General features: G+C 44.1%; 1 protein-coding gene across 3 annotated transcripts in view; it reads right to left on the bottom strand.

The window, feature by feature from the left end:
- The window catches only part of ZNF423 (zinc finger protein 423), a 484,624-nt gene that overhangs the window by 201,880 nt on the left and 269,441 nt on the right, over positions 1-13,303 (bottom strand). For all 3 annotated transcript variants that reach the window (XM_060787886.2, XM_060787887.2, XM_060787888.2), the window contains one exon: positions 7,813-11,036. In XM_060787886.2, the coding sequence (XP_060643869.2) occupies positions 7,813-11,036 (3,224 nt within the window). The remainder of the gene's footprint in view (positions 1-7,812; positions 11,037-13,303) is intronic.

Here is a 13,303-nt window from a genome sequence, read left to right on the forward strand (position 1 = left end):
AGACGAGTGTGAAACACAATGAAGGACCGCGAAGTAGAAAGACGGCAGTGGGGCTAATAAGTAGTTTTTGGATGATGAACTCTCAAGAGGCTTCGCGCTGAAGGGAGAGGTGTTTCCATTCCGTATTTTATTCTCTGCAGAATTAGATGTATATCACAGCTGGAGGCTGGTCTAGTCACCGATTCGCTTGACCCCGAGGGAGCACTATGCAGTTGCAGGGAGTGAAACAAAGCAAAGAATCTTTCGCTCGGATTGTTTCAAGCTCAGAGCAATCCTTTGAACTCAACACATTGTCACGATTGGCAAGATCTACGAGACAGACTTTTAACAGCTCTATCCTGGCCCCAGACAAGGCAAAGTTTCATCAGGGCCAGATGGGGGCTTCCAGCTTAAATGGGGAGAAAGGACCTTCTTCTAGTGTCAAGCATGTTGACGACTTTATGAGTGTGATTTCTTTGAAAAACAAAAAAGTCATACTGGTGTGTGACATATTATGCACACATCCCTTTTGCTTACTGATCATGAACCGTTCCAAGACTCAACAATCCTTCCAACGATATTTGGGACACCAAGAAAGCAAGAGCCTCCTGCACCACAACTAAAGTCCTCGTGGACAACAAGTTAAAAATGAGCCAATAATGTCATGCAGCGGCAAAAAAAGCCAATGGGATTTTGGCCTACATGAATAGAAGTATAGTGTTTAGACACAGGAAAGTCATACGTTAAAGGTAAAGGTTTTCCCCTGATATTAAGTCCAGTTGTGTCCTACTCTGGGGGTTTGTTTATTTATTTATTTATTTATTTATTTCAAGGTTTTATATACCGACCCTCTCACCTTCAAAGAGGGATTCGGACCGGTTCACATGTGTTAACATACAAAGAATATACAATAACAACACAATGCCACTTCATTACACGATTAAAATATCAGCACCATACACATTAAAACATTATCATCCCAGTTAAAAGAGCCAAATCGTCCGACACCATCACAATCCCATTCATCATCCTCCTTTTATGTGGGCAAAGAATTAAATCAGTTGTCAAACGCCGCGTTCCAAAACCAGGTCTTTGTTAGTTTCCTGAACGTCATGAGGGAGGGGGCAGTTCGGATCTCTAATGGTAGGGAGTTCCAAAGTCGAGGGGCCACCATCGAAAAGGCCCTGTCCCTCGTCCCCACCAGCCGTGCTTGTGCAGGAGGTGGGACCGAGAGCAGGGTCCCTCCAGACGATCTTAGTGGTCTTGATGGTTTGTAGGGGAGAATACGTTCGGAGAGGTAAACAGGGCCGGAGTCGTTTAGGGCTTTATAGGTTAACACCAGCACTTTGAATTGTGCTCGGAAGCTAATTTATTTACTTACTATATTTGTATACCGCTCTTCTCAGCCCTCAGGGCGACTCAGGGTTGGTGCCCATCTCCATTTCTAAGCCAAAGAGCCAGTGTTGTCCGTAGACACCTCCAAGGTCATGTGGCCAGCATGACTGCATGGAGCACCGTTACCTTCCCACCAGAGCAGTACCTCAACTTACCTGTCCAAACTGTCCGAACATATCTCCTCCTAAGAACTAGCTAGGACATTAAGATCATCTGGGGAGGCCCTGCTCTCGGTCCGCCTGCATCACAAGTACGGTTGGCGGGGACGAGAGACAGGGCCTTCTCAGTGGTGGCCCCTCGGCTGTGGAACACCCTTCCCACAGAAATTAGATCGGCCCCCTCCCTGTTCACATTTCGGGAGAAAGTGAAGACCTGGTTGTTTGAGCAGGCATTTGAATAGGCAGTGTAACTAATATAGAAATATGGAACATTTGGATGATGAGACTGGATCTTGATTTTAACTATGAGACGAGATGAGATGCTATGATGTTTATTGTTATAATGTTATTCTCTTAACTTGTTTTTAACTGTTTTTATCATGTTTAAGTAATGTATTTGCTTTATTAACCGTGCTGAGTTGCCCTGAGGGCTGAGAAGAGTGGTATACAAATATAGTAAATAAATAATACCTATTAATCTACTCACATTTGAATGTTTTCGAACTGCTAGGTTGGCAGAAGCTTGGGCTGACAGCGGAATCTCACACCGCTCCCTGGATTCGAACCTGTGACCTTTTGGTCAACAAGCTTAGAAGCGGAGTGGTTTAACCCACTGCACCACTGGGGACTCCCCCCTATATTTTACCATGCTACCCCTCTATTCTGCCTTGGTCAGACCACTTTGGGAAAGGTGTACGGCAGAGTTGTATACTCTCACCCAACCTATTCAACTTGTATGCAGAACACATCATGCGATGTGCGGCGCTTGACGAATGCAAGGCTGGGGTTAAAATTGCTGGAAGAAACATTAACAATCTTAGATATGCAGACGACACCACTTTGATGGCCGGAAGCGAGGAGGAGCTGAGGAGCATTCTAATCAAAGTGAAAGAAGAAAGTGCAAAAGCTGGGTTGCAGTGAAACATAAAAAAAAACCAAGATTCTGTCAATCGAACCAATTGATAACTGGCAAATAGAGGGAGAAAACATGGAGGCCGTGACAGACTTTGTATTTCTTCGTGCAAAGATGACTGAAGACGCAGACTGCAGCCAGGAAATCAGAAGATGTTTCCTTCTTGGGAGGAGAACAATGACCAATCTTGATAAAAATAGTGAAGAGTATAGATATCACACTGACAATGAAAATCCACATAGTTAAAACAATGGTATTCCCCATAGTCACCTACACATGTGAGAGCTGGATCATAAAGAAGACTGAGCGAAGGAAGATAGATGCTTTTGAACTATTGGAGGAAAGTTCTGAGAGTGCCTTGGACCGCGAGAAGATCCAACCAGTCCATATTTCAGGAAATAAAGCCCGACTGCTCATTGGAGGGAAGGACATTAGAGGCAAAGATGAAGTACTTTGGCCACATCATGAGAAGAAAGGAAAGCTTAGAGAAGACAATGATGCTGGGGAAAATGGAAGGAAAAGGGAAGAGGGGCCGACCAAGGGCAAGATGGATGGATGGGATCCTTGAAGGGACTGGCTTAACCTTGAAGGAGCTGGGGGAGGTGATGGTCAATAGGGAGCTCTGGCATGGGCTGGTCCATGAGGTCATGAAGAGTCAGAAGCGACTGAACGAATAAACAACAAAAAGACCACTTTATCTGGAATCACACAGTGTCCAATTCAGGGCACCACAATTTGAGTGAGATTATTATTATTATTATTATTATTATTATTATTATTATTATTAAACTTTATTTGTACCCCGCTAGCATCTCCCGAAGGACTCGATGCAGCTTACAAAGGCCAAGGCCTCAATACACAACATAACAATACACTTAAAGCAAATTAAAAACAATTAAAGCAGTATTAAAACAACAAAGAATCACAAGCAATAAACAATACATCAAACAAGATAAAAAAACTGGGCCGGGCCAGAGTGAAGGGTACAGGATTAAAAAGTGCTGATGTGACAGGTGATATGTAAGGATTATAGGGCAAGTGCAATGTGCAGTGTGCGGCAGTCTTAATTCTAATAAAGTCTTAATTCTAATAAAGTGCGTCTGGGACTTGGTATTGGAGATTTCCTAATCGGGAAATCTCCAGTGTTGACTCTAAGCTGGAATGTGTCCAGAGGAGGGCAACTAAAAGGATCAAGGGTCTGGAGAACAAACCCTATGTGGAGCGGCTTAAAGAGCTGAGCATGTTTACCCTGCAGAAGAGGAGGCTGAGAGGAGACATGAAGCGGGCTATGTAGAAATATGTGAGGGGAAGTCATAGGGAGGAGGGAGCAAGCTTATTTTCTGCTGTCCTGAAGACTAGGACGCAGAACAAAGGCTTCAAACTACAGGAAAGGAGATTCTGCCTGAACGTTAGGAAGAACTTCCTGACTGTGAGAGCTGTTCAGTAGTGGAACTCTCTGCCTCAGAGTGTGGTGGAGGCTCCTTCTTTGGAGGCTTTGAAACAGAGTTTGGATGGCCATCTGTCAGGGGTGCTTTGAATGCAATTTTCCTGTTTCTTGGCAGGGGGTTGGACTGGATGGCCCATGAGGTCTCTTCCAACTCTATGATTCTATGATTTGATGATTGTAGGAGAAATTATTTTCCAAAGGCTGAAGACATGAAAGCGCTCTCAGAAGGTTGCCTATGTGCTGAAACAGCTAAGAATCATATTAAAGTACAGATGCCGGTGGCAGACTTATTCACAGAAATTCACGTAAGAAAGCAGCTGCCAGTTTGATCATGAACTAGTCTGGGAATAGCTTCTACTTAATCAATGTTTTGCGCCAAAGAAAAGAAAACCGTTCACATTTTACTATACGCGGGTACAGTGAAGATATCCTTCAAAGATAAAGAGGGTGGGTAACGGAAATAAAGATTTCCACCTGCTTTCGCCCCTTAGAGCTGTGGAAAAAGAAATGCCTAAAAAACTTCTGATCCTAAACAGAATGGAGCTTTGTTCATAATTAAGCTGGAATAAGGCTTAATGGAGTGTGAACTGCTACTGCAACAAGCACTAGCCTTGTACAGCAGAGTCTCGCTTGTCCAACATAAATGGGCCAGCTCTTGTAGTTTTTTTAAAAAAAAATATTGTTTGTAAAATATTCAAAAATTCCCCTAAAATTAGTTGATGAGTGCAATGTTTTGGAATTTGGTGGGCTAACAGTGGTAAATGTGTTGTCCCATTGTAGCAAGTTTCACCCCAATAGCTTTAAAATGAGTGAGAAAGGATCCCCTGAAGTTTCCCCAATATAATAATTTAGTGTAACAAAATAGTAAACAAAATTTTGTTACTCTCATAGTAATGAAATTTTCACTAAGCATACTTTAGAAACACTTTAGAAACAAAGTGCCAGCACCCCCCAGTTTTGTAATGACTTTTGAACCATTTTTGTGGATCACACATCCCTACTATCTATCTATCTATCTATCTATCTATCTATCTATCTATCTATCTATGCATGTATAGATTAGATAGGCAGATAGATAGATAGAGTGAGTATTGGATAGCACAGGGATAGGTTAATGCCCCTGTGGCATTTGTTTTGTGCCGCTGTTCAGAAGATGTCACTTCAGTTTCTATCCCTGTGAAAATTGGATTCTGAAGCATTTTGGCTCACTGTGGAAACACGGATTGGTGAGAAAGCTTTAGCGGAGACACCTTTTTCCCCAAGATAAATCTTCGAGGAGTAAATTTCTCTTCCAAGTGGCAGATTTCCTATCACTCCTGTTGTCCCAGCCCTGTTCTTAACTAGAAGTTGTTTGTAAGTTAGAGGTTTGTAACACAGGGACTGCCTCCATATATAGTAATCTTTAAAGATGAGGATATATGGTGCTTTGTAATGCATTTTCCCCTTCTTCAGTTCGTTATGGAGAAAGAACTGGATAAGGTTATAATTCAAGCATCACTCAGTGAACAAGTATGAACAAGTGAAATGGACAGTTTAGAATTCGAAATTATCCTGTTTATGGGCTCAATAGTATATTCTGTGAGGACATGGGACAGGACCTTCTTGGCTATGGCACCCACTTGTGGAATGTTTTCCCTTTGAGTCCGAATCAGTACTGATCCTGACTTCTTTCTGGGACAAAGTCAAAATGTGACATTTTATCAAGTTCTTTGCAATGTTGCTTATTTTTCCATCATACGTAAACAGATCCTAGCCCTTTAAGCAGTTTTACCTGGTTAACTTCTATAATATGTTTTTATGTTGTTTACATTATTTTGATTATTTGGACTCTGGAAGTGTTTTCAGTTGTTTGCATCGGTTCACTTTGCACTATTTTGTAATTCCATTATTATTATTTTTGTGTCAGGAGTGACTTGAGAAACTACAAGTTGCTTCTAGAATCATACAATCCTAGAGTTGGAAGAGACCTCATGGGCCATCCAGTCCAACCCCCTGCCAAGAAGCAGGAATATTGTATTCAAAGCACCCCTGACAGATGGCCATCCAGCCTCTGTTTAAAAACCTCCAAAGAAGGAGCCTCCATCACACTCCGGGGCAGAGAGTACCACTGCTGAATGGCTCTCACAGTCAGGAAGTTCTTCCTAATGTTCAGATGGAATCTCCTTTCTTCTAGTTTGAAGCCATTGTTCCATGTCCTAGTCTCCAGGGCAGCAGAATACAAGTTCATTCCCTAATGACACCTGGATGTTTTAATGTTTTACCACCCTTGTGAGAGGCTTCTCTCATATCCCCACATGGGGAGCTGGAGCTCACAGAGGGAGCTCATCCATGCTCTCTTCGGATTGGAACCTACGACCTATCGGTCTTCAGTCCTACTGGCACAAGGGTTTAACCCATTGCTCCACCGGGGACTCCTCATTCCATAATTTATTTATTTCATATCAAAAGCATTGAATAAAGTAGTAAAAAACCAATACAAATAGAAGGACCACAGGTGGTTAAATATCTTTTGACCAAAAACGGGCAACAACAATGGCATTGTCTGTAGCCTCCAACAATTCCATAACAAAAGGTAGAATATAAATATTTTAATAAATAAATATTTTAGGAATTCTTATCGCCCTTTCCAGCAGTTTCAGAATCGACAATAGAAATTTTTTAAACCCCATTGAGAATGGGTTTATGAAAAATGGAATTGTCCATCAATATTTTAGAAATAAGATTGTGGAATGAGCAGTGCTTGACACCCTTGTTTCATGCCACAACCAGGGTTCCCACCAAATGAAGCAATCGCTAAGTGAAGAAGTTTTGACAGCGCAGCTTAATGGGAAGCAGGAAAACAAAATAGGTTTTTGGAAAACATGAACAGCTGGTACCTTAAAAAATAATTAAGCATGTAATGTTACATTTTTACAGTTAGACAAACACATCTGTGTCCTATAGCTATGTACTGCAGAACAAGCACATCTGAAGCCAAGGGTTAAAGCCAATTGTTGGTCTCAGTTAAAGGAGGCGCACTGAATCAATGGAATTTACATAAGTGCTCACTTAGCAAGTTCCCATTGATCCAATGGGCCTACCTAATGGGGATAACAAGTGGATGCAGGTACATATTTTTTCCCAATGTTTACACTGAAATTACTTATATAGAACTCCCTCATATCTATTAGCTTTCTTATTTGCTCCTTGGTGAAAAAGACCTAGGCACATTCAATAGGAATGTTCAGTACTAAAGGCAGTGGCTATATTCCCCCACATGTGCAATGCAAACTTCTCCAGTGAACATCTACAGTTAGGCCTCCACATTTGCTGAGGTTAAGGGCACAGAATCCCTGGGATTCTATAGGTCCTCCAGCATGCTTCTGTGGTCAACATCTACTGAATGTTGACTACAGAATCACACTAGAGGACCTGGAAAAGTGGTTTCCAACCTTTCGCCCTCCAGGTGTTTTGGACTTCAGCTCCCATAATTCCTAACAGCTGGTAAATTGGTGGGGATTTCTGGGAGCTGAAGTCCAAACCACCTGGAGGACCAAAGGTTGGGAACTACTAACCTAGAGCTCCCAAGAGATAATACTACACCAAATCCATAAATAATCAAATCCGCAAAAGTCAAACCAACGAACATAGAGAGCTGACTGGAATTACTATGGTGATTATGAATACCTGGTCCTCCAGGTATTTTGGACTTCAGCTCCCACAATTCCTAACAGCTGGTAAACTGGTTGGAATTCCTGGGAGCTGAAGTCCAAAACACCTGGAGGACCAAAGGTTGGGAATCACTAACCTAGAGCTCCCAAGAGATACTACTACACCAAATCCCTAAATAATCCAATCTGCAGAAGTCAAACCCACGAACATGGAGAGCTGACTGGAATTAATATGGTGATTATTAAATGCTACATTGTAGCAGTACTTACTCTGGGAACAGGGGATGTCTGTGTACCCTTCTTTTGGCCACTGGTCTCAGGTGTCAGGTCTCTATGGTCCAGCTGGAGGTGATTCTCTAAGTCTTCGGCACTTTCGAATTTGACACTACACTCTGGACACCTCAGGCTGCCACACGGTCTTTCACTAACTTCTGGTGTGGTCATGCCCAAAGATTGTCCATTGGTGCTCCTAGTCATGCATCCAGCACACAGTCCATATGGTAGACCATTAACATCCAGTTTCACCAAGTCTTGCTTGTTCCTGAAGTCTTTCAAGCACAGCGCACACTTGTAGAGTTTCTGAAAGGCCTGGCCATTGGGAGACGACGTTGCAGAGCTGCCCACCAATTTTTGCATATGGAACGTTCCATGGATTTTCAGCTCAAGGGTCGAAGTGACTGTCTGCATGCAGACGACGCAGCGAAATCCAGTGAGGGAATTTCTAAGGTCGGGGTGCATCTGGCAGTGCTCAATGAATTCCTCCTCACTCTGCAGAGGCATTTTGCAGATCCGACACGTTCCCGTGTCCAAACTCTTACTGTGAGTCACTTTGTGCTCTGTCAGGGTCAGAAGAGATGGGAAGCGTTCCCCACAAATGGGGCACATGTAATGCTTTGCTGGGCCTCGGTGGGTCTGCATATGCTCCCGGAGGCCGTTCTCTGAGAAAAAGGTCCTTGAGCAGATATTACACTTGTGACTACCTTTGATGAACTCTGCTTTCTTCCTGGAACAATCATCTTCCCCAGGTCTGATGTTATGGTCCCTCAAGCGATGGTTCTGCAAAAGGACCTCCATTGTATAAGCTGCCCCGCAGATATCACACCCATACATGGGCTCAGAAGCATCTACATCATCTTCACTAGCTTCATGGCTGTTGGAAGTATCAGGGTTCTTCATCAACATGTTCTGGATATCTGCAGAATCGGCTTTCTTTGCAGCCGGCGTCATGCCATTCGCAGTACCGTTCTCAGTGCCAGCATCAAAGACGCAATGTTTCTCCCGCAAATGCTTTTCAAGCAAGATGATAGCATGGAAAGCTTTGCTGCAGAACTTGCAGTTGTACTTTTTGCTGTGGGTTGTGATGTGGCACTGCAGCTCCACTTCGGTGCTAAAAGTCTCCCCACAGAAGATGCATTTGTGTGACTTCGAAGGGTTGCCCAAATGGCTATGCTTCACATGGATCTGAAGGTCCACCTCCTTCCGAAAATCCCAGTTGCAGGCTGTACACCTATACATCTTTTTCTCGTTGCTGTGCTTCACCGCCAGATGCACTTGGATCGATACCTTGGAGTCAAAAACCTCTTGGCAAAGAGTGCAATGATACAACACAAAAGTGTGCATGTCCAGCAAATGCTTCTGCAGGTCATCGACAGATGAAAACTGCTTGTCGCAGCTCTCGCATACGTAATGAGTTGAGGTCGTCATATAATGGACAGTAAGGTGCTGCAGAAGGGACTCCTGAGAATCAAAGTCTTCTTTGCACTGAGGACATGATTGCTTCCTTAACAATAATTCTAAATGCAACTTCAAATGTGTCTGGAAGCTTTCAAAGTTGGAGAACTTCAATTCACACTGATTACATGGGTATTCACCATTTGAAACGGAATTCACGCTGGCAGAAAGCCTCTGTCTTTTGGGAGAAGACACTTCCACGTCAGAAGACACCGGACTCTGTTCACCTTTCGCCTTCTTGTTGTGTGCCAGTGGAATGTTCTTGTGGTTTTCTTTAATATGTTTGGTGAGTTTAAGGATGGAGCCAAAAATGGGCGAGTTTGTACAATAGGGACAGGAATAGACCTCCATAAAAGACTGTGATGGCTGGACTACCGGAGAATCCAACTTTGAGTTTCCAAGGTTGCAGTGCGTTTGCTGGATATGCTCAGTCAGAGAGGCCTCCGTCAGAAAGCCCATGGAGCACTGGTTGCAAAAGAAAGCATTGTTGCCATCTTGAGTTGTGGCTCCTGGTCCACAGTGGGCAATGCGGATGTGTTCTTGCAAGCTGTTGATATCTGCAAACATCTCTGGGCAATAGTTACAGTGGAAGGCCGAAATGCTGTTGAACTGCATCATTGGGTATGCATGGTTTTTATGCACTTTTCTCACGTGTTCATTCAAGTTGTACAAGGTGGGCATGGATTCAAGGCAAATCTGGCACGTGTGGCTTTGCTGAGGTTTGTCCACATGGATGGTCTTCAGATGGATCTCCAAGACAGCAAGACTGTTGAAGTCGCGCTTGGTACAGTAAGGGCAACTGTAGGCAACCTTCGACCAGGTCTGGCCTTCTTCTCTTTCCAGGGACCTCATCTTCTTTTGCCCTCTCATGGGTTTCAAAGTTGAGTCTGGAGTGGAGCCCCGCTCCACGGACGCACTGGAATCTGGAGTGGCGCTGCTCATGGAGGCCACACTACCCAAGACTGGGTCAGGGCTGATACTATGGTTACTGGAATCAGGCTGCCGATGGCTATCCAAGTGGCAGTAGACTTCCTCCACTGAAGAGAACTGCTCTGGGCACATGGGGCACTTGTGTTTTTTGTTGGCATGAGCTTGGTGGATGTGGGAAAGCAGGGCATTTTCATCAGCAAACACTTCAGGGCAATGGATACACTGCAAGTCAGCCTTCTCGGACAGTTGCGGATGGCGCGTCATGACGTGCTTCTCCAGCTCTTCCGTCTGGCTAAAGGTCTCCTCACAATAGTCGCACATGAAGTCGTCCTTCTTCATTTCCTTCTCGCTCCTGGCCATGTGCTCCTTGTTCTTCTTGTGGGCCTGCATGTGGCTCTGCAAGGAGCTGGTAGAAGAGAAACCTCGCTTGCAGACGGTGCACTTGAAGGGCTTGCTGGAGCTGTGCGTCTTCAAGTGTATCTTGAGGTGGTCGCTGCGAGAGAAGGCAGCCTCGCACTCATGGCAATGGTACTTCTTGTCCCCTGTGTGCAGCTTGATGTGTCGGTCCCTGCTCCTTTTGTGCTTGAAAAGCCGGCTGCAGTAGGTGCATTTGAAAGGTAGCTTGTCGCTGTGGATCTGCTCGTGCCTTTTAAGGTAGCTCAGGCGAATGAAGGACTTATCGCAAAACTGACAGGGATACGGCAGGCCGGTCCCCCCTTCCTCCTCTCCGATGCCGAGATCACACCCATCTCCTATCATCTGAGTGGGTGATGCAACATCTTTGCTGGAGGGAGAGGAAGCCACCCAGGAGAGTTGTGGGTCGTCGTCGCCATCTGTAATGGGAAAGCAGGAAGGAGATTAAAAAACAATTCCCAGTGCATCTGTGAAAATAGGGACAAAGCCGTTCAACAGCACTACGGCCCTTCTGCTACTACGGTTTATATTTTTTCCTTCCAGAGAGAGATTCAATGGCTGAACAAAAACAAAAAGGATCAAATCAAATACCTTGAATCTCAAAATGATATTTGAGCCAAAAGGAGGGAAAGGGAGATAGCGAGTACAGATTTTATTTTTGCACAAAAATAAAATAGAACACTAAATGTAGAGCACAAGTATTAATGTTATGCTATTTCTCCTTCTCCCCCCCCCCCCCCAGACTCCCCCAAGCAGGTTTAACACCTGTCTACTGTATTGCCAAGCAATAAACAGCGAGTCAAGAAAACAAAACGCAACATGCCTCAGAGCGATACAAACATTTCTAAGAGCTGCTGCGTTAAGTGCTTGTACGTGAGCATTTTTCAGCAGATACTAGTCGGAACGAGTTTCAAATAAGGCAGCCTGGAAAAAAATCCTTCCTGGCCCAGCCTCGAAAGAGGAAAGTCTCCACTGAAGCAGTTACGGTCAACGAATCACACATACACACACATTGAGGCATTCAATAGTAGCCCGACATAAACAAGATGGATTTCCCAAAAGCCCACTTGCACCTGAAACAGTGCTGAAATCGATGAGCAGCGGCTCAAAAAGGTAAGGTGTCCGATGGCTTCTAAACCATCAATTAACAACAAAATGGATGCCCCCTGCGTCCAAGGGGCTGGTATTCCGCTACAGCACACACCTCCCTTGACTTCCGTGTGGTTGGAACCGAGGCTGGCTCCAGTGCCGATTTCATGCCACGCAGGCGCTTGCCAACTCTGCAGTAAGGCAGCAGATACTCTGGCAACAGCCAGAAACCGAAGCCATTGGCACACCGCAGCTCAAGAGATTTGGGGTCTGGCAACACAGCAGGGGAAGAAAGAGGGCCCACTGAGGCACCTTCAGCGCACGGTGGAAGGAGACAGCAACAGAGATGCTATGGCTTTGCTTGTCAATTTGCAAAGGAAAAAACCTTTTGCAAAACAAGAAGTAGAGTTCTTCCCAAAATCCAGTTAGCCTTCCACTTTCACTATGGCTTGGGGCACAGAACCCCCATAAATGACAAAAATGCAAATAAAAACATTGCTAATATTAATGTATTGTCAGAGGCTTTCATGGTTGGAATCACTGGGTTGTTGTAGGTTTTTCAGGGTATATGGCCATGTTCTAGAAGCATTCTCTCCTGACATTTGCCATAGATGCTAGCGAACCGTCAGGAGAGAATGCTTCTAGAACAGTGGTTCTCAACCTGGGGTCCCCAGATGTTTTTGGCCTACAACTCCCAGAAATCCCAGCCAGTTTACCAGCTGTTAGGATTTCTGGGAGTTGAAGGCCAAAAACATCTGGGGACCCCAGGTTGAGAACCACTGTTCTAGAAGCATTCTCTCCTGACGTTTGCCATAGATGCTGGAGAAATGTCAGGAGAGAATGCTTCTAGAGCATAGCCATATAGCCCGAAAAACCTACAACAACCCATTGCTAATATTAATTGTGTTTCTTTTCTACTGGTATTACCTAAATCTCAATAAATATGATTTTGTATAATTATATTTTTACTCTAGGATTTTCTAGGTCCTCCAGCACAACTCTATGATCAAGTTCAACTGAAATTGCACTGAAGGACCCAGAAACTCCTAGAGAGAATACTTCAGTGAAATATATGAATAATTCAAATTTGCAAAAGTAAAAACCACAAACATGGAGGAGTGATCATATCCCACAAATTAAGATGACCCCCCCCCCCCACACACACACACAGCTGGTGATATAGAGGGTAGTTTGCATTACTCTTGATCTCAGATGGATGCTAGTTGCTTTCTCACTCTTAATTTTGACCCCATAAATCTTAATATATTAATATTAAGGTCTAACAACATTTCCTTTTCTCTTTCAGGGAATAATGCACCAACTACTTGGCAACCCAAACCTTCCCTACTTCTCCAAGAAGTTTCCACAATAAATATTCATTCTCAACCCAAATTCTTAGCCATGAGTGGCTTGCTGCAGCACTACTACTAAATGGCTTGTGTACTTGTGCATTTCGGCTGAACCTCAATCTATTTCTGCTGGCCGGATTCCAGTAGACTCCAGTATCACCTCCCAAAAACTGGTAGGTAGCCGGATAGTCTTTTTTTGGTCTTCACCTGAAAAATATGGCTTAACTGGTCCATTGGCAGCAATGGGG

This window comes from Anolis sagrei, chromosome 8 (genome assembly GCF_037176765.1).
Source record: "Anolis sagrei isolate rAnoSag1 chromosome 8, rAnoSag1.mat, whole genome shotgun sequence".
In the NCBI taxonomy this organism is placed as follows: domain Eukaryota; kingdom Metazoa; phylum Chordata; class Lepidosauria; order Squamata; family Dactyloidae; genus Anolis; species Anolis sagrei.